A 20,360-nucleotide genomic window follows, 5' to 3' on the forward strand; every position below is an offset into this window, starting at 1 on the left:
CGGCCCGACGTGGGCTCCGTGCCCGGCTGGGCGGAGGGCGGGGAGGGGAGCGGCCCGCCGCCTGGGCCCGGGCTGGGGCGGGGTGGGGGCGGCGCGGCCTCCCGGGCCCTGGCGGCGGCGGGCGGAAGTGAGGCTGGCGAAGCCCGTCCACCGGCCTCGCGCGCCGGAAGTGACGTTAGCCGGTGGGTAGGGCTGAGGAAGCCGGTGCGGCGCAGACTCGGTGGTCGGCGCCGGGCGGGGCGCGCGACCGCTTCCGCTTCCGGTCCGTCGCCTCTTTCGGTTGCTTCCCGTCCGCTTGGAGGCTCCCCTTCCCCGCCCGGCTCTCCGCGTCCCTCCCGGGCGCCGGGCGGCGGGGCCGTCGTCGTGCGGTCCTCCGTGCGTCCGCGCGTCCGCCCGAGCGCGTTCCCGCCTCCGCTGCCCGCGGCTCGGCGCGCGCCCCGCGACACCGAGGCCGAGCGGGGGCAGGGGGCTGCCCGCCATGACCCCCCGGAGTCCGGCGTGAGGGGGCCGAGGTGAGCGCGGGCCGGGGACGGGCCGGGGCGCGGGCGTCTGCCGGTGCCCGGTCGCCTCCGCGGCCGTGGTGTCTCGGCGCCGGGTGGGCCTGCACCGCCCGCGTCTCCGCCTCCGGCGTCGGTCTCTGTCACCGCCGCGGCCTTGCCCGGCCGTGTCCGCCTCGCCGTCTGACCAAGCACGGTCCCCGCGGCGGGGCGCGCCTGGTGGGCACGGCTCCTGCTCGCGTCTCGCGCGGGCGGCCGGTCCGCGGTCACCAGGCGTCTCTGCGCTGTCCGCTGCCCTCGCGCCGCGGGCCCCTCTCCGCGGGCCGGCGGCTGGGGTTCGGGGGCTCGGGCCGCCCCTCCCCCAGGCCCCGGGTCTGGTGCTGGCGACTCGGGCTCCGGAGCCGGGCCCGCTGCCCGCTCGCCTGGATGTCCGGTGCCTCCTGGCCCCACCTCGCCGCGCCCGAGCCTCCAGCCTTGGGGTGTTCGCAGTCGCTGCTCCTCGGGCCGCTGCGCGCTTGGCGAGGGGCCCCCGGTGACGTGCCCGCCACTGTCCGGCAGGTAGAAAGCGTGTCACTGGCCGCGGGGTCTCTGTCCTGCCCGGTACGATGTCGGTCGTTTTGAGGGGCCGGCCCCCCCTGGAGAATTTTGTCCTGCTCCCCCTTCTTGAATGGGACGGGTCCCCCACTTTTTGTGGAGCTTAGTCTGGTGCTAAGCCGCGTGGTGGCGGGGGGACCTGAGTGAGCTGGTCGTGTGTTTCCTGATGCGCTTCGCTGCCAGCGCGCGGGGCCCGGGGTCTTCCGATGCCCGATGCCCCCTCGTGGACGGGCTTGGGTTTCCTCTGAGAACAGCCACCGGCGGGCCTGCCGGGCAGGGGTGTCTCCTGCGATTCCCGGCGGAGGTTGCTGGGAGCAGGTGGCCAGGATCGGACCCAGATTCCGCCCTCTCTCTGTTACCTGCCGTCTTCCTTGTCTCGGGTTTGCCGGTCCCAGGTCACTGCTGCCCTGTGTGGTTTTGCTTTTCTCTCCCTGCCTCGCGGCCTCTCCAGGGCTCTGTACCCGCGTCCCGTTGGGCCCCTGCCCGTGTCACCGCGTCTGGGTACCCGGTAGCTCCCCTGTCCCTCTCCCTGTCTCGCTCATTCCCTTTCCTCTCGGTCTCCCCACTCCATCTCTTGTCCTGGTGTGTCCGGCTGTGGGCCGCGGCCATCTCTCTCCAACTCTTCACATCTCTCCCCAGTGCCCGGGGCTCAGGTCGTGGGCGGGCTCGGCGGGTGCCTGTCATGGGTTGCGGAAGCGATGGGTGGTGGTGGTCAGAGCCAGGCTGCTCCCAGCTAGGCCTGCATCCTGGGGCGAGGGACTCGGCCGCCCTGGGCCTCGGTTCCCCCCATGAGGGGCCCGTGAGTCACGGGCTCGCGAGGATTCATTGACTTGCTGTGTGTGCAGCACTTAGAGGAGCGCCGGGCGTGGGGTCGGGGCCAGGGCCGGGGAGGGGCTGCTGGGTTGTCCCCGTTGCCGATTCTCGCCCTTCCCATTCTTTCCCGGCAGCCTGGTCTCCACTGGAAGGTATGACTTCTGGGGCCTGGGCGGCCCAGCCGGCAGCCTTGGCTGAAACCCTTAACCTCCACTGGCCTGAGGCAGGCGCCTGTGTGAACACAGCTGCCCCGAGGTGTTAAGTGAGATAATGGACTCTGGCTCCCAGTGAGGCCGCAGCCCAGGGCTGAGCTCGGCCTTATCTCTCCTCCCGAGCCTCCAGCCTCGCCTCTCACTCCCTTCCCTGCTCCTCCGCCTCCTCCGCTCCTCCGCCTCCTCCGCGCCTGTCCTTGCGTCTGCCTCGGATTCTGCCCCTCCACCCTGCTCCAGGGGTGTTTCCTGCCCTCCCCCTGCCCTTCCTTCCAGTTTATTGAAAGGCTCTTCCGGGCCAGCCCCTCTGATGGGAAAAGCAGTGTCCAGACAGAGAGGCCGCTGCCCCCCGGGGCTGGTGGGGGCGCCTCGGCCCCAGAGACATGAGTACAGAGTCACCAGGCCAAGGTGCTCCCACGAGGCCTTCCCAGCAGAGGCCTTGGCGTTTGCTGTTTAAGGTCTGGGACGTGGCGCCCTGGGGGAGAGTGGGAGTGACCGGTGACTAGGGAGAGGGAAGGCAGGTGACCAGCTCCGGACACTGCCCGCACGGGCAGCCTGCCTCCCGCGCCCTGCTCCGCACAGCTCCCTGGGTAACCAGGGGGGCCCCATTTTACAGAGAAAAAAACTGAGGTGCCGGAGTCCTCAGCCCACCCAGGTGGCGGGCCAGGAAGTGCTGGCTGGGTGTGTCCCCGGGCCGTGGTCTGTCACGGCTCGCTCTGCCTCGGCGAGCAGGGGCCCCGAGCCGGAAGGAGCTGGGCATATTTGAGGAACCGAAATGGACGGGGTGACTGAAATGGAGAGGGGCAAGGGCCACAGCCTCCGCGGTCACTGAGGACCCCGTCCTTCCCGCGGCTCGCGTGGGGCCCACGAGGGTTCGGGCTGGGCGCCCCGGTCCCGCGTGTGTTTCTAAGGCGCCTCCTCTCCTCAGATGCGGTGACCTGCCAGCCCTGCGGCGGCCTCCCTCCTGCAGTTGCCCCCTCTGCCCACGCCCCGGGGGGCCCGCCCCTGGCACCACCACCGGCCACCATGTCGACCTCGTCGCTGCGGCGCCAGATGAAAAACATCGTCCACAACTACTCGGAGGCCGAGATCAAGGTCCGCGAGGCGACGAGCAACGACCCCTGGGGCCCGTCCAGCTCGCTCATGTCTGAGATCGCCGACCTCACCTACAACGTCGTCGCCTTCTCGGAGATCATGAGCATGATCTGGAAGCGGCTCAACGACCACGGCAAGAACTGGCGGCACGTCTACAAGGTCAGTGTCCGCGGCGGGCGGGGGGCTCGGCTGGGACGCGAGGGCGGGAGCTCCGGACAGGCTGCGGCCGACCCCGTTTCCGGAGGAGCCGGAGTCTCCCTCTTCCTGTAAGGTCGCTCTCGTTTCGTGGCCACGAACATGACGTCTCAGGAATTTGATTTTAACGTATTTCTGAGGACATGGCCACTCCTTCTGGGAGTCACACACCTGGGAGGCCTGGGCAGGTGCACAATGTCCGTCCCTCTGCACCAGTCCGGTGCCCTCCCTCCCAGAGCCGCGTCCGCAGCCTCCGTCTTCCTGCGGGGCCCTGTCTGTGTGTCCGAGCACCGGGCAGCACGGGGCGGGGGGGTGGCGGGAGGACGGGGCGCACGGACGGATCTCAGGCGCTCACATGGCGTGTGCCCTTGTGGGAAACGGAGCCGTACATTAGCGTGGTTTTACCGTGCGCCGTTTACACCCACTTTTCGTAGGGAAACGAGGCTGAGTCCCAGAGATGAGACCCTGTGGGGACAGAAAGGATCTGTCACTGTTTTTAACGAGCGCGCACAGTCTGTGTGTGGGCTGGCCTGCTCGGCGGGACCAGCTGCACAAACACGGCTGCCTTCAGCGTTCTTGCGTTGCCATGTTGTGGGGCTGGGATTTCTGGGTGGAAGGACGCGTGGATGTGCCACTTGGATCAATGTGGCTGCAGTGCCGTCCACGTGAGCGGCCTGTTGACTCGCCCAGTGGTGCAGGCAGGGACCCTCCCCAGGGACCGGCCAGACCGACCGCCGGCAGCGCTCGAGCTGGGCTCCCATGTGCTGCTCTGGGTAAAAAAGCGGCCGGGGGGGCGGGGGGGGGGGGCTTGGGTTGGCGGCCAGGCCCCACTGCCGGCCATGCGGCCTCGGGCCAGTCCCTGGACCTCCCGCGTGTGAGGGTCCAGCCCAGGAGTGTGGAGGGGCCTCCTGTTGTTTCCTCGGGAACCGTGGGTGCGGGCCTGGGGCCTGCGCGGGCCCGGCTGTCCGCTGGAGGCAGGGCCGGTTCCCCGTTGAGACGGACTGAGGCCTGGGGGCCAGCGTCACAGAGCAGGGAGGTCGGTGGGCATGGCAGCCGCATGGCCACGTGGCGTGTACCTGTGAGCATCTCACCTGCTTCCCGACAGACCAAGGCTGGGTGAGCGGTTCGCTGGACTCACCATTGAGTCAGTTTTTGATCATTTCCGGGCGAGCCTTTGCATGCAGGTGACAGAGGGCCAGGGCCGGGAGGGCCGAATCCAGGAGCGCAGCTGGGGGACGGGCTGTGCCTGGAGGGATGCCGTGTGCGAGGCCCTGAGTCCCGAGGCAGGGAACAGTGGAGGCACTTTCCCATCTCCATGTTCCAGGGGAGGAAACTGAGGCACAAAGAGGCTGGGTCCCAGTGTGCTGACACTCTGGGCGGGAGCCCCTGAGTCCCCTCTTGACTCGGCTGTGCCAGCTGCCTGGTCCCAGGAATGCGCATCTGGGCAGCCAGCGATGGCCCAGGGCCAATCCGGCCCTGCCTGTTTGTGGATAAAGCTTTGTCGGCTGAGGCTGGCCTCTGGGTGTGCAGTGTGTCTGTTCTGTGGGGCCCAGCGGTGTGGTCGGGACAGGACCGCACGTGCTGGACAGAGCTGGCGTGTTTGCCCTCTGGCCCTCCCGCAGCGCTCCTGGAGCCCCGGGCGGCCGGCCTGGCTGCTTCCAGAGGGAACGGACTGTTGGACCAGCTAGTTGCCCGCTTTTAAAGCACATCCCCACTTCCCATTGAGGCCCAGGGCGGGAGTGTGCAACCTGGCTCGCTCCTGCAGGTGTATGCACCTGCGCGGCCCCCGCCCCGGGCACAGGCCCTGCCCTGTCTGCTGAGAAGATTGTCCTGGAACGTCTCTCAGCGGTTCTGGTGTCAGCCCCCACGCTCCCCGCTGGGCGGGAGGTTGACGAGTGTGGCGGCCATTCCTACAACCACATGGCGGGTACCCGGGAGCCTGTCGCCCCCGCGGGTGGGGTGGGTGTGGGGGTGGGTGGGTGTTTGGGTTATTTCCGGGTTCACTGTCTTTTCACCACAATCCCCAAGTCCCCCAGCTCTGGAAATGAGCACTTTCAGGGTTCGTTCGCACAGGGTGCGCCCAGGACTGAGGCGAGGCTGTTTGCCTGGCATTTCTCGGTCCTGTGACGCGTGAGCGGGGTGCCCCCGCCAGGGGGGCTGTGTCGCGTGTGGGGAGCAGGGCCGGCAGGGTGGGAGCCCGCCTCCCGCAGGGGTGACTTGTCCTTTCCTTTCTCCTCCAATGCGCAAACGCCTGGAGGGCCAGTTAAAGACTAACCGCTTGCAGAGGTAAATACTGCGACACGCCTTCGGGCAGCCTGCCAGGCCCAGTCTGGCTCCCGTGTCAGCGGCCCGGCCGCTCCCGGCAGAGGTCACAGGTTCAGGGCCCGGCCCTCCCGCAGCTCCTCCCTGGGCGGGTTTGGGGGCTCTGGGCAGCGCGTTCTAAGATGTGCCCTTCTCTGAGGGAGGCCGCCACGGGGGTGTCTGGCTCCCCGGGCCACAGGCTCCGGGACTACGAAGGCCTGCCCGTTCCCTCCCCCTTTTAATTTAACTTGAAAAGACAATTTGTTGTCACATCACAAAGTGCAGAGGCACCAAAGGCTGTTCCTCCCCCTGCCAGCCTGTGGGTGTGAAGTTTCACACTTGCAGTTGTGGCTGCTCTACACCAGCCACCTATAGAGACGGAGGCTGGAGACTAGAGACCACAGCCTGCAGCGGAAGGCAGTGTGTCGGGCTGGGGGAGGGGGACACGGGGGGCGCAGTGTGGCTGGGGCGGTAGAGAAAGCAGTGTGACAGGGGCGGGAGGGGCGGGGGCACGCAGTGTGACAGGGGCGGGAGGGGCGGGGGCACGCAGTGTGGCTGGGGCGGGAGGGGCGGGGGCACGCAGTGTGGCTGGGGCGGGAGGGGCGGGGGCACGCAGTGTGGCTGGGGCACGCAGTGTGGCTGGGGCGGGAGGGGGGGGCACACAGTGTGACAGGGGCGGGAGGGGCGGGGGCACGCAGTGTGGCTGGGGCACGCAGTGTGGCTGGGGCGGGAGGGGGGGGCACACAGTGTGACAGGGGCGGGAGGGGCGGGGCACGCAGTGTGGCTGGGGCACGCAGTGTGGCTGGGGCGGGAGGGGGGGCACACAGTGTGACAGGGGCGGGAGGGGCGGGGGCACGCAGTGTGGCTGGGGCGGGGGGGGCGGGGGCACGCAGTGTGGCTGGGGCGGGGGGGGGGGCGGGGGCACACAGTGTGACAGGGGCGGGAGGGGCGGGGGCACGCAGTGTGGCTGGGGCGGGGGGGGGCGGGGGCACGCAGTGTGGCTGGGCGGGAGGGGGGGGCACGCAGTGTGACAGGGGCGGGAGGGGCGGGGGCACACAGTGTGGCTGGGGCGGGAGGGGCGGGGGCACGCAGTGTGACAGGGGCGGGAGGGGCGGGGGCACGCAGTGTGGCTGGGGCACGCAGTGTGGCTGGGCGGGAGGGGGGGCACGCAGTGTGGCTGGGGCGGGAGGGGCGGGGGCACGCAGTGTGGCTGGGGCGGGGGGGGGCGGGGGCACGCAGTGTGGCTGGGGCGGGGGGGGGCGGGGGCACGCAGTGTGGCTGGGGCGGGGGGGGGCGGGGGCACGCAGTGTGGCTGGGGCGGGGGGGGGCGGGGGCACGCAGTGTGGCTGGGGCGGGGGGGGGGCGGGGGCACGCAGTGTGGCTGGGGCGGGTCTGTGGGAACGGGCTCTGGTGGTGGGGAGCGAGGCCTGGCACGGACGGGCAGTCATCTGCCTCCGCACCCTTAGATTTGCGTTTCACAGAAGCGGCTGGGCCCGTGCCTCCGGAGGCCCGGGGGCTGGGTGACGGCCGCTGCGGCCCTTACGGACGTGCACGGAGCTCCCAGGGCACGCCACCGACCCCTTTGAAGTCTGGAGTTGGGGGCATTCAGCGCCTTCCCAGTGCTGTCAGCGTCGTCACCCCAGGCAGACACCCTGCCCATGGCGTCAGCCCGGCCTCCGGTGCTGCCACCCCGCTCTGTGAGCTGCGTCCGCGCCCTGCCGTGCGGGGTCAGCTGGGCTCCTGGTGCTGCTGTCACTCCGGCACCTGCGTGGTCAGGCTCAGCGGGGGCGGCACGGTCAGCCCCGCCTTCCCCTCAGGCTGTGGTCCGGCATCCTGTGGACAGGCGGGGGCTGGCGCTGGGACCTGAGTGACCGCCGTGTCCCCCCCGCCCCGCCCCGCCCCCCGCAGGCCATGACGCTGATGGAGTACCTCATCAAGACGGGCTCGGAGCGCGTGTCGCAGCAGTGCAAGGAGAACATGTACGCCGTGCAGACGCTCAAGGACTTCCAGTACGTGGACCGCGACGGCAAGGACCAGGGCGTCAACGTGCGAGAGAAGGCCAAGCAGCTGGTGGCCCTGCTGCGCGACGAGGACCGGCTGCGGGAGGAGCGAGCCCACGCGCTCAAGACCAAGGAGAAGCTGGCGCAGACCGCCACGGGTGAGCCGTGGCCCGTGGCCCAGGAGCTGGTCTCCTCCTGCCCCTGCCGGGCCCCTCCCGCTGCTCCTTGCCCTCCTCACCTTCGCTCACCCCCAGATGCCAGCTGCGTGGTGCCCTGTGCGCAGCCTGGGCCCTGGAGAGGGCTGGGTGCCCGCAGTCCTGTCCGTGTCCGTGCCCAGGAGGAGATAATGCTGCCGCCGCCGGAGGGGAGAGGGCTCCCCAAGCCCTGTGGTCAGGGACAGCCCCGGGGGGAGGGCTCGCCCTCTGGGCAGCCTGGCCTGGGAGGAGCGGGCATCGCCGAGGCCTCTGGCCGTGTGAGGCACAGGCCAGCGGTGGCTGGGGAGCAGCTGGAGGCAGAACCTGCTGTGGAACTCCAGGAAGGGGGTGGGGTGAGCGAGCTCGGTTCGGGGTGGTGACCTGCATTGGGAAAGAGGCACTGGGGCGTCTGCGTGTGGCCCCCAGCGTAGGGCACATCTCGGGGAGCTTTCCCTTTGACCTGCCGGGGGCGGGAGGCGTTGTGTCCTGGGCAGGCGGTTGTCACCGCTGCAACCACTGCAGAAACGGCGGCGCCAGCGCGGTGGGCCACACGGCACAGACAGTTCGTGTCGCTGGAGCGTTGACCTGGCGGGGCCGGGGCCCGGGGACCCAAGGGGCCAGGCAGTTCCAGGCGATGGGGAGGCGGTGCCTACGGACAACGGGGTGCAGAGTTCTCTGTGAGCAGTGGCAGGAGGAGGCGCCTGGGCCTGTGGGAAGGACCAGATGCCGGGGAGCCATGACCGCCGCCCGCCCGCGGGAGCCTGGCGTGTTGGGAGGGCTGGGCGGGCGTTCTGCTTGGACTGCTACCTTACTCTCCGTCCAGCACCCACTCGTCCAGCACCCACTCGGAGGTCAGGGCCACGCCCAGGCCACGGGGCCGGGGGTGGGGGTGCGCTCCGGGCAGGGGAGGTGGGCTCTCAGTGTCCGCTTGGCCTCAGGGCTGCCTCCTCCTGCCACGCGCAGGCGTCAGTCTTAGACCTTGAGGTTTCGGTTGTGTGTGCTTTTCTCAGCGACTTGAGATATTATTCATCTTTGGATTTTTTTTCCTCCCAACCCCTTAAAACAATGAAACCCTTTCTTGGCTGACGGGCTGGCGAAGGCCGGGCCAGCATGGCCACGGCCCGGTTTGCTGACCGGAGCGCTGGGCACCGTGAGGGCTGGGGCAGGAGCGGTCCCGCAGGGCTGACAGCCCGGAGCTGAGGGGCGTTGCTGCCCTGGTGCCTCTACTTCTCCACAGGCAGGGGCTCGGCCTCGGGCTGGGGCCGGGGGGCCGGGAGGAGCAGGCGGGGCCTGGTCAGCTCAGCTCGTGGCCGCCTGCCCCAGCCCCTCCCGTCTCTCCATCCTTCCTTAGTCCGTGACTTGGGCAGGTGTTGTGCCTCCCTGATGCCCACGGTCCTTAGCTGTCAGCCAGCCCTGGACAGCGAGGCCTGGCCCCCCCTGGGGCGAGCTCAGGTTCCCCAGGTCCCCCCTCACCTGCAGGGCTGTGCTTCCCTGACCTGTCCTCCCGGGGCTGCTGGGCCTGCGAGAGCTCAGCTCAGGCCCCTCCCCCACTCCCCTTCCCCAGATGGGTTCAGGGCGGCTGGGCTGGAAGAGGAGGTGGGGGCTCCCCTGTCTTCTCTGTCTCACTGCCCCCCACTCCTCCCAGCCTCCTCTGCAGCAGTGGGCGCAGGGGCCCCGCCCGAGGCCGAGCAGGCCTGGCCGCAGAGCAGCGGGGAGGAGGAGCTGCAGCTGCAGCTGGCCTTGGCCATGAGCAAGGAGGAGGCAGACCAGGTACCCAGCGGCGGGCGCGGGGCGGGCACGGCACGGCAGGGTTTGACTTTTGTTCTGCCATCCCATCTCCATGCCTCCCCTCGCCCGCCTGCCCGCCCTCTCTCCGAGGCCTGCTGTCTCTCCCTGTCTCTGCTCACCGTGGACCCTGTGCTCTGCCTCCGTCCCTCCTCACTCCGTCCTGGGCTCCCCTCCCAGCTCCCTTCCCCTCTCTTTCCCTCCCTTCCCCAATCCTTCCCTCCCTCCCTCCTCGCCCTGGAGGCTTGTCCTGCTCTGGCTCTGCCTGCCCCTCCCCAGTTTGGAGACTATTTCTCCTGTCTTTGGCTCTGTCTGACCCGGCTCTTTGTCTCTGTCTGTCTGTCTGTTTCTCTATCTGTATCTTAGTCTCTCTTGCTGTGTCTCTGTCTGCCTCCTCTCTCTCTTCCTCTCTCTCTTCCTCTCTCTCTCTCTCTCTCTCTCTCTCTCTCTCTCTCTCGGCCGCCTCCCCCGCCGCCCCTCACACTGTCTCTCCCCCAGCCCCCGTCCTGCGGCCCCGAGGATGACGTCCAGCTCCAGCTGGCCCTTAGTTTGAGCCGAGAGGAGCACGATAAGGTCAGAGAGCCTCCCCGCCCGCAGGCCCTGGGACCCGCCCCGGTCCCGCCGCCTCCGATCTTCCCCGCCCTCGCTAGCCGGCACGCTGGCACCGCAGCATCTGTAGCCGTGGACCTGGTGTGGGACGGAGCCCCGTGACCCCGCTCAGGTGTCAGACAGACAGACAGCGAGGGCCACTCCCTCCGGCATCCGGGCCTGTCACCTCCTCCCCGCAGACCTGTGCTTCCCGCCCTCCGGCAGTGTCCTCCCCCGCCTGCCCGCCCGCGACCTGTCCACCCATCCCACACGTCCGCATCCCATTTTAATTTCCGTCACCTTGTCCGGGGGGAGAGGGTGCGGGTTCGGGCCACTCAGACTGACCTTCCCCTGCCGCCTGCCTTCGTGGCCCAAACAGGAGGAGCGGATCCGCCGTGGGGATGACCTGAGGCTGCAGATGGCCATAGAGGAGAGCAAGCGGGAGACCGGGGGCCAGGAGGAGGTGAGTGTGGGGAGGAGGTGAGTGGGGTCAGGAGGAGGTGAGTGTGGGGAGGAGGTGTGGGCCCTGCCCTGGGTGCACGGGGTGTGTCCCAGCTGCCTGTCCTGTGGCCTCGCACTGTGTGTGTCCCCGGTGTCTTCACAGCAAGGCCAGCCTCGCGGGTGGTGGCTTTGGGTCAGGAGACTGGTCCTGGCTCCCAGGGTGGGACAGACCCCGGCCAGGGAGGGGCGGATAGCTCCCGGCTGGGTGGCCAGCGCTCTTGCCGGTGCCCCCGCTCAGCTCAGCGTCCGGGACTTGGACCCACTACGCACAGCCCCGGCCCCGGGCCTCCGTGCTGCCTTCTCCGTGCTGCTTGCAGCCGGGGGGTGGTCACCTCCCCATCCCAGGACAGGGCTCTTGTCGCCGAGTCCAGCCAGGACGCGGGACCTGTGGGGAGGGAGTGCAGCGCGGGGTGGAGCGGGCGGTGACGTGGAGGCGCTGGCCCAGGTCCGGTGCGCCCCAAGCGGGCGTGGTGCTGGGCGTGGGCGTCTGCGGCTGTCCTCGTTTGTCCGGGGGCGGGGCGATGCCGGGGGGGGGGGGGGGGGGCGGGGAGGGTGTAGGGAGGGCCGGGTGCTGGGCTCAGGTACCAGGATCGGGGGTGCTGGCCTCGTCCTGTCTGGGTGCCGTCTCCCCCTCAGTCCTCTGTCCTGCTCACCCCTCCCCCCTTTCTCTGCAGTCGTCCCTCATGGATCTCGCTGATGTCTTTACGGCCCCGGCTCCTCCGACGGCCTCGGACCCCTGGGGGGGCCCAGCACCCATGGCCACTGCCATCCCCACAGCCACCCCTGCCTCGGACCCTTGGGGGGGACCTCCTGTTCCTCCAGCTGCTGATCCCTGGGGTGGCCCGGCCCCTACCCCGGCCTCCGGGGACCCCTGGAGGCCTGCTGCCCCTGCGGGGCCCCCGGCTGACCCTTGGGGTGGGACCCAGGCCCCTGCAGCTGGAGAGGGGCCCACCCCTGACCCGTGGGGGAGCTCAGACGGTGAGTGCCAGCCCCGGCCCCGGGCGCAGTCCTGGGCATGAGGTAGCTCCGAGGAGACAGCCTAGTGGGGGGTTGGGGGGGCGGAGGCGGCCGGAAGGTCATGGGGAGGCTGGTGGACACAGGGGAGGTCTTCCTGGCTGGACACTGAGCCTGATGGGGGGAGGGGCTGGGCCTGGCGCAGAGGGGTGAGGGCAGGGGGCCTGGAGCCACAGATTCGAGGGGACAACCCCCACCTGCTACAGGTGGGCCCAGCCCCTCACGCGCCTCCTCCTCACCAGGTGGGGCCCTGGTCGGTGGGCCCCCAGCTGCTGATCCCTGGGCCCCAGCCCCGGCCTTCTCGGACCCCTGGGGGGGGTCACCTGCCAAGCCCAGCACCAACGGCACTGCAGGTACTGGGCGGGCGCTGGGCGGGCGCAGAGTTGCGAGTGAAGAGTCGCCTGATCCCTGCGCAGGGAGGGGCGGGAGGGCGGCCCGGGAGCCGAGTGTCCCTCCCGACCCACATGGCCCTGTGACCCCCACAGTGGTCGGGGGCTTCGACGCAGAGCCTGACGAGTTCTCTGACTTTGACCGACTACGCACAGCCCTGCCGACCTCAGGGAGCAGCACAGGTGAGCGCCCGCCGTGCCCGCCCCCCGTGGCCCCTACCCCGTGCCTGCTCCCCGAGGCCCGCCCAGGCAGGGTCCGAGTTGGCGGGTGTGCAGCCTGGCCAGGCCCAGGGCCCATCTTGTATAAAAACAGCTTTATTTATTGAATCTAACTGACCGTCCCCATCCCCATCTTCAACAACAAACGTTAGCTGTGTCGTGAGATGATTTCAGGCTTAGAGAAAAGTGGGACAACAGCATAAAGAGGTTGCTTCCTCGGGCTCAGCCCGGCCTCTGGCCTCCCTGCCCAGGGAGCTTCTCCCAGGTGCCTCCCTGTGTGCCCTGCGCAGCCCTCCCTCACCTGCCCTGCCCCCTGCCCCCTGCCCCTACCCCTACCTCCTGCCCGGGGGCAGGTAGCACCGTGTTCCCGCAGTCTCTGGGGAACACCTCTGGTTTGGGTCTGTCTGTGGCCCCTGTGGTCCCTCTTGCAGTGAAGCGGGGCCCCTGGGGCTCCCGGGTGCCTGTCTCAGCACTAGATGGGGTTCCTGAGTCAGCTTTTACACCAGACGGCCAAGGAGGCGGCCCCCAGCCCGCCTGCCTGCCCGCCCGCCTGCCAGCCACCGCGTGTGGGCCCAGCAGGCTCTGCTCTGGAGGTCGCCACGTGGTGTCCCCTGCCCTGGGCCTGGGGCCTGGCTCTGCCGCTCCACCCTGTGCCCTCTGCCCTCCCAGGGGAGCTGCAGCTGCTGGCTGGGGAGGTGCCCGCCCGCAGCCCCGGGGCCTTCGACATGAGCGGGGTCGAGGGCTCTCTGGCCGAGGCTGTGGGGAGCCCCCCGCCCAAGGCTGCCCCGACCCCCACGCCGCCCACACGGAAGACGCCGGAGTCATTCCTGGGGCCCAACGCAGCCCTCGTGGACCTGGACTCCCTGGTCACTCGGCCGGGCCCCACGCTGCCGGGAGCCAAGGCCTCCAACCCCTTCCTGCCCAGCGGTGAGTGGCCTCGGAGCAGGGGTGCTGGGCCCCCCATGGGCAGGAACAGGGGTGCTGGGCCCCTCCGTGGGCAGAGGGGTGTGTGGGGCCTCTCCCGCAGGCAGGCCCTGACTGCGCTGTGCGCCTCTCTTCTCCTGCAGGAGCCCCAGCCACCGGCCCCTCCGTCACCAACCCCTTCCAGCCCGCGCCCCCTGCGACGCTCACTCTGAACCAGCTCCGGCTCAGCCCCGGGCCCCCGGTCCCGGGGGCACCACCGACATACATCTCTCCCCTGGGCGGGGGCCCAGGCCTGCCCCCCATCCTGCCCCCGGGTCCCCCGGCCCCCAACACTAACCCCTTCCTCCTATAAGCCGGGCTGGGGCTTGGCCTGGCCAGCCCCGCCGCTGCCTGGGACACCAGTGTTGTGAGTGCATGTGAAGCGGGCCCCAGCGCCCTCCCTCCTGGGGCCACTCACACTACACCTCTCCTCACCCTCCGCCGCCCCAGAAACGACCTGGGGGATGGGGAGGCGCCGGCCAGAGGAGAACCGTCCGTGGCATTAGAAGGAGGGACAGCAGGCCCCGTCCCCCTCCCGCTCCTGACTGGCCCCGTGATCAGTGTTGAGCCTCCTCCCCGCACACCCTCGGTGAATCCTTGGTGATGATTTTGGCAACTTCGGGAATAAATGGCAATTCTCATGGGCGTGGCTCCCACAGTTCCCATCCGTCCTTCACGTGGCCCTTCACCTGGAGGCCCAGGGTGTGGGGGCAGCACCCCTGGTTTCTGACCTTCTGGACCTGGGGGCGGGGCGTGGGGTGCGGGGCCAGGTGTCCCGCCTCCACAGCCTTTGTTCTTGCCCAGGAGACAACTTGGCACAGGTGAGGGGACGGGTGCAGAGCAGTCACGGCCGAGGGAGCGGCTGAGCTGGCCGGGTGGCCTGTGCCCCCAGAGGGGGGCAGCAGGGGAGCGGCGTGGGTGAAGGCCCTGTGGCTCACTCGGTTGACGGGATGGGCTGTGGAGCCCTCAGGGGGCTGCTTCAGGGCCTGGTGCTGGGAGTGTCTCCTGGGCCTGGGGAGGCGGGGCCCCTGGGGCTGCTGCCGAGTGGGCGGGGCCCAGTGAGGGGGAGGGGGGAGGCCTCCTGGCCACTGCTTGCCTGGAGCTGCCTTGCCTCTACTCCAAGGTTGCAGGTTCGATCCCGGGCCAGGGCGCATAGAAGCAGCCAATGAATGTGTTAACTAGTAGGACAGCAGCCCTGGCCAGTTGGCTCAGTGGATAGAGCGTCGGCCTGTGCACTGAAGGGTCCCGGGTTCGATTCCCAGTCAGGGGCACGTGCCTGGGTTGCAGGCTCGATCCCCTGTGGGGGATGTGCAGGAGGCGGCCGATCCAGGTTCTCTCCCTCTCTGAAATCAATAAAAATATATTTAAAAAGTAAGTAGGACAATAAATCAACCTCTCCCTTCCCCTCTCTAAAACCAATAAAAGTTTAAATAGGGAAGGCAGTGAAATAAAGCGAACTGTGGTCTCTCTGCGTGTTTTCTCGGGGGAGGGGGGCAGGACCTGGCGCGGGGCAGGCTCAGGCCCAGGCAGGTCTGCAAAGCCGCCGCCTCCCGGAGCCTGTGCAGGAGATTCCAGAACATTCCGGCCTCCGCTTCCTCCTGGAGCTGCCACGGGGTCCCGACCCACCCCTGCCCCGAGGGCTGAGCACCGGGCTGGCAGGGGCCGGTCCCTCCTGGGTGTTGGAGGGTCATTCCTGCCTCGCTGCTTCACTTCCGCTTCGCGTGCCTCCCTTTTCCTTCCATTTCGTCTCCAGGGCCCGCGCGGGTCGGATGTCGGGCTTGGGGTCAGGCCACCCGGCCTTTACGGGCTGAGAAGGGTCGCGGGGCTGCGGTTCTGCCCAGGGCGGCCCCTGTCCAGACGGCGGGAGTGGACAGGCGCCCGCCGAGGGGCGGGGCTGGGGGCTGCGGGGCCACCGGGTTCAGGCCCGGGGCGGGCGCTGTGCGGTCTGCGGCCGGCAGGGGGCGCCCGAGACCAGCCCAGTCTCCGGCCGGCGCCTGGGAGCTCGGCCTCCAGGCGGCCGGGCGGTCCCGGGGCGCGGCCCACGCACCCGCCACCGCGCCTGCCTCCCACGCCTGCTCCAGAGCCTCTCGGCCGCAGCCTTCCCGCGTGCGTGGGCTCTTCTGCGGGGACTCACGAGCGCCCAGAGCCCAGGCTCCGAGCGCAGCCCCGCTCAGCCTGCCCCGGCAGGTCCCACCGCCGGCTGGTGCCCAGCGCCCTCCCGCCGGGGCGGAGGCCTTTCATGTGTTCAGTCCTCAAACCCCGCCCCCCTCGGTGCCGGGGCAGCGACTCCCCACTCGGGCTGCTTGTCAGCAAAGCCAATGGACACAGCCACACCTGTGGATTCCGAGCCGCCACCCGTGGCCGATTGTGCCTCCGGCCCGGGACAACCACACTCCCCATGTGCTGACATGCTTTCCACCCCGAATTTTTTTAAAAAATATATTTTAATTGCTTTTTTTACAGAGAGGAAGGGAAAGGGATAGAGAGTTAGAAACATGGATGAGAGAGAAACATCCATCAGCTGCCTCCTGCACACTCCCCACTGGGGATGTGCCCGCAACCAAGGTACATGTCCTTGATCAGACTCGAACCTGGGACCCTTCAGTCCGCAGGCCGACGCTCTATCCACTGAGCCAAACCGGTCAGGGCAGGGTCGTGTGTGTTTTAATCCACAGCCCATGATTTGCATTATTTATTTATCCTTTCATAGAGAGGGCAAGAAACATCAGGTGGCCTTCCTGATGGGCCCCCACTAGGGATCGAACAGGGGGCGCGGGGGTACAGGAGGGCAGGCAACCACCTGGGTAACTGGAGGGGCCCCACCCTGTGTTGTACCTGTTCACAGGGGGCTGGTTCCTACATTAGAGAGAAAACCCATGAGCCCGTTGGGCCACATCCAGCGTTTTAGTTCGTCTCTAACCTCCTCTTCGTACCAACTTCAAAGAAAAAAGCGAAGCGTTTGGCCCTGGATCTGCAAGTTCAGAACACGTTTATTAGCTAATCAGATACGCAGTCCCGAACGGCACCACCGAAACCGCACCGCACCGGAGACTCATTTCCGCTCGGCCTTCAAGGACTCGGCGCGCAGGTAGCCCGTGTCCCTGTCCCCGAGCTCACCCCCCACCACCCCCGCCCGGCGGGGACTCGGGGACAGAGGGCCAGCCAGCTCTCATCATCCCCTGTGCAATCCGCAGGCCCGAAAAAGGGGCGCAGGGGCTCCTCAGCCGAAATGGCGGGGAACGTGAACACGTGGGACCCATCGGCCATGTGGTAGAAGGAGAAGGTCCCCATCTCCACGTCCAGGAAGAGGCCCAGGCGGCGCAGGCGGGGCTGGACCATGAGCCCCAAGGCGGGCTCGGTGCCGGCGATGAACTGGTTCCCGTCCTTGCAGCTCACGGTCCAGAAGCCGAGCTCCGCGGACAGAACCACCTCGCCCTGCCGGGGAGCCGACTCCCGGCAGAGGCCCAGGTTCCACTGCCGGCTGCGCCCCACGTCCACCTCCCAGTAGTGGCGACCGGAGGTGAAGCGGGGAGAGCCCAGGACACAGGGGGAGTCGTTGAATCTCCCAGGGTGGGCTCGGCGCCCCTGTGGGAGATCCCCGATGCGGACCCGCTGCAGGTCCTCGGAGATGGTGAGGTAGTTGTGGGCGGTGTCCACGTCCAAGGTCATGTCCACTGTGGAGAGAGAAAGGATGGACTCAGCAGGTGTATGCCCTGGGGCCCCCCTTCCTGGCCACTGCCAAGGCCCCCACACCTTCCTGTCTGCAGTGGGCATTTTCCTGGGGAGACTTCCCTGGCCCCGGGTTCAATAGAATTTTATCTACAGGAGGAATGATTATAATTGAGGAGCTAGTCTTTGTCCATCGTAGGTATTCTCTTGACATTAAGTGATTCAATTGAATAAGGACTCTCTTCTTTAATATATATATTGCTTTCAGGAAGGGAGAGGGAGAGAGAGAGAAACATCAATGATGAGAGAGAATCATGGATGGGGAACTTCCTGCATGCCCCCTACAGGAGATGGAGCCTGCAACCCAGGAATTGAACTGTGACCTCCTGATTCATAAGTTAATGCTCAACCACTGAGCCACACGGGCTGGGCTAAAATTTTTTTTTTTTTTTTTATTGATTTCAGAGAGGAAGGGAGAGGGAGAGAGAGAAAGAAACATCAATGAGAGGGAAACACTGCCTCCTGCACGCCCCCTACTGGGGACCAAGCCAGCAACCTGAGAATCTGCCCCGACTGGCAATCAAACCCTGACCTCCATTCATAGGTCGATGCCCAACTACTGAGCCACCTGGGCTGGGTGGGACTTCTTTTCTCTTTAGTAAGGAATACACACGAAAAATAGACCACGAGTGCCATTTTTTCTCAAAATTATCATACAGCCCGGCAAGGGGCCCTGATCAATGATTCTCCCTCATCATGGATGTTTCTTTCTCCCTCTCCTTTCCTCTCGGAAATCAATTAAAAAAAAATTATCATGCAGATTATCACAAATTTCAAGGGATGGAAAATATTTTACTTCTTGCAGAATGATATTGACGTTAAACATTAAAGCTTTCTCTGATCTCTTCTTTTAAAAAATATTTTTTTACTGACTTCAGAAAGGAAAGGGAGAAAGAGATAGAAACATCAATGATGAGAGACAATCAGCCAATTATTGATTGGCTGCCTTCAATCCCCAGTGCCCCCCCACACATGTGCCCTGACCGGGAATCAAACCTGGGACCCTTCAGTCCACAGGCCGATACTCTATCCACTGAGCCACACCGGTGAGGGCTTACCCTGTCTTTATAAACACAGTTACCGTCCTCACTTGCTGTTGGTGACTAGGCCATGCGCTTTACTGCAGTTACAATGAACAGGGAACGGGAGAGGCTCGGAGCCCTGACGTTAGGATGTGTCAGAACCACAGCAGCAACCTGGACCCAGACCCGATGGGGGCGGAAGGAGACTGAGTCTGCGCGGCCGGGCCTCCTGCTCCGACCCTCTCGCTGGGCGGGGAGAGTGGGCGTCCTCACAGGACCCGCGCAGCCTCACACATGAACCCTGCCCCCCACAGACCAATGGCTATGTTGTTGTTTGCTTTCTTTCCTTTTAAATGAAAAAACAAATGTTTTTATTGGTTTTTAGAGAGAGAAAAGGAGAGGGAGAGGTAGAGAATTAGCCATGAGAGAAACATGCATTGGCTGCCTCCTGCACGCCCCCTACTGGGGATTGATACCCCACACCCCTGTCTCGGGCACTGTTTTAATTGGGTGGATGGTGTTAATCCTCACCCCAGGATCTTTTTCCCATTGCTTTTTAGAGTGCAAGCGAGGGAGGGAGTGGGGAAAGAGAGAGAGAGAGAGAGAGAGAGAGAGAGAGAGAGAGAGAGAGAGAGAGAGAGAGAAGAGAGAGAGAAGCATTGATGTAGGTCGACTGGCTGCCTTCAGAGGGGCAGGGGACAGTGTTGGCGGAGGGAGCCCTCAGCCCAGGTGGGTGCCCCTGAAGGGAATCTGAATCCCCGCCCCTTGGGCTGGTGCTCCTTTCAGTGAGCCCTACCGACTGGGGATCTTTTTAAATGTTTGAATTATTTTATTTTTTCATCGTAATCGAACTTGGGGACTGAAGGGTCCCCAGGCCGACGCTCTTTCCACTGAGCCAAATGGCTATTACATGTCCACTGTAACTTAAAAGTAAATAGAAAAGATAATTAAAAAAATTTCCTTGCCCTGGCTGGTGTGGCTCAGTGGGTAGACCGTCGGCCTGCGGACTGAAGGGTCCCGGGTTAGATTCTGGACAAGGACACCTGCCCAGGTTGCAGGCTCGATCCTCAGTGGGGGGCGTGTAGGAGGCAGCCGATCCATGATTCTCATCATTGATGCTTCTCTCTCTCCCCCCTCTCCCTTCCTCTCTGAAATCAATAAAACAATATTTTTAAAAATTTTCTTAGCCGAAACCGGTTTGGCTCAGTGGATAGAGCGTCGGCCTGCGGACTGAAGGGTCCCAGGTTCGATTCTGGTCAAGGGCATGTACCTGGGTTGCGGGCACACCCCCGGTGGGGGATGTGCAGGAGGCGGCTGATCGATGTTTCTCTCTCATCGATGTTTCTGACTCTCTATCTCTCTCCCTTCCTCTCTGTAAAAAATCAATAAAATATATTAAAAAAAAAAGAATAAATGCCATCAGAAGCAAGATGAAAGCAATATATCAAATGTATCCCTTAATATTTGGTAATGAACTCTGTCCGGTTACTTCTCAATGCCTTCTATTCTTAAAAAAAAAAAAAAAAAAAAATTTCTTAAAAACACAGGAACAATAACAAGACTCGGGTAGTCCGTTGTCTGTAACATCCAGTCCACGCAAAATCAGGTTTCTGCCTGTGCCCGTCTCCAGTGGGGCGACTGGGACTGTTGGGGAGCCCAGGTCTAGGGCGACAGGGCGTTCTATTTCCCTAAAAACCTACAGCCGGTTGTCATGTAGACTCTCGGGCAAGAATGAACATTCCAGGTGCGGCCGCCAGGGGAGGCCCGCCTGTCACGGGGCCCCTGAGAAACTGCCTTCCCTCAGGGCCGGGGTAGGGCGCCCAGAGGTCTCACCGTGGAACTTGCGAATCTTGGGGTCCATCTGCAAGACGGATGTCAGCTGGGGCTCCATCGCCTTGGCCTTGGCCGCCAGGCTGCCCAGCACTCTGTTGGGCTTGATGTCGGCTGTCTGAGAAACTTCGGAGCAGTTAAAGCACTGCACCCCCTGGCCCCCCGGCTCCTTGGGCAGGGCGCGCAGGCACCGGCGGCAGCAGATGTAGCCGCACTTGAGGTTCACGGGGTCCTCAAAGTACGTGAGGCAGACGGGGCAGCGGGCGGCTTCCTTAAAGTGCTGGGCCATGGCCGCCGCCTGGGGGGGCAAGAGAGGGGGGAGCGGGTGCGGTGAGCCTCTCTTGAGGGAGAGGGACTCATGGGTCCCGGGATGCCTCCTCTTTCTAGGATAGACATTTGCAACCAGGACCGCTGGGTGAGGA

General features: G+C 65.9%; 2 protein-coding genes across 4 annotated transcripts; one reads left to right on the top strand and one right to left on the bottom strand.

The window, feature by feature from the left end:
• The first annotated feature begins 252 nt into the window (after positions 1–252).
• Positions 253–14,001, top strand: EPN1 (epsin 1). 3 transcript variants are annotated; one of them, XM_081107098.1, is made up of 11 exons: positions 272–512; positions 3,042–3,367; positions 7,613–7,862; positions 9,544–9,668; positions 10,182–10,256; positions 10,651–10,734; positions 11,447–11,750; positions 12,029–12,139; positions 12,272–12,358; positions 13,064–13,321; positions 13,462–14,001. In XM_081107098.1, the coding sequence occupies exons 2-11, from the start codon at positions 3,140–3,142 to the stop codon at positions 13,668–13,670; spliced, it is 1,731 nt and encodes a 576-aa protein (XP_080963224.1). In that variant the 5' UTR covers positions 272–512; positions 3,042–3,139; the 3' UTR covers positions 13,671–14,001. The 3 variants fall into 3 exon arrangements, with proteins under 3 accessions (XP_080963222.1, XP_080963224.1, XP_080963223.1); XM_081107096.1 differs by lacking the exon at positions 10,182–10,256 and having other exon boundaries at positions 253–512; XM_081107097.1 differs by lacking the exons at positions 272–512; positions 3,042–3,367; positions 10,182–10,256 and adding an exon at positions 4,009–4,176.
• A 2,425-nt stretch (positions 14,002–16,426) lies between these two features.
• Positions 16,427–20,227, bottom strand: RFPL4A (ret finger protein like 4A; the record flags this gene model as incomplete). Its single annotated transcript, XM_081107419.1, has 2 exons — positions 16,427–17,031; positions 19,942–20,227. The coding sequence occupies 2 exons, from the start codon at positions 20,225–20,227 to the stop codon at positions 16,427–16,429; spliced, it is 891 nt and encodes a 296-aa protein (XP_080963545.1).
• Between the last annotated feature and the right edge of the window lie 133 nt (positions 20,228–20,360).

Source organism: Myotis nattereri (assembly GCF_964212035.1).
Source record: "Myotis nattereri genome assembly, chromosome: 15".
Taxonomy (NCBI): domain Eukaryota; kingdom Metazoa; phylum Chordata; class Mammalia; order Chiroptera; family Vespertilionidae; genus Myotis; species Myotis nattereri.

Coding starts and splice junctions, on each gene's coding strand:
- EPN1 (XM_081107098.1), top strand. CDS start 3,140: ATGTCGACCTCGTCGCTGCGGCGCCAGATGAAAAACATCGTCCACAAC. Junction 9,669..10,181: donor GCAAGGAGGAGGCAGACCAG/GTACCCAGCGGC, acceptor TCTCTCCCCCAG/CCCCCGTCCTGCGGCCCCGA. Junction 10,257..10,650: donor GCCGAGAGGAGCACGATAAG/GTCAGAGAGCCT, acceptor TGGCCCAAACAG/GAGGAGCGGATCCGCCGTGG.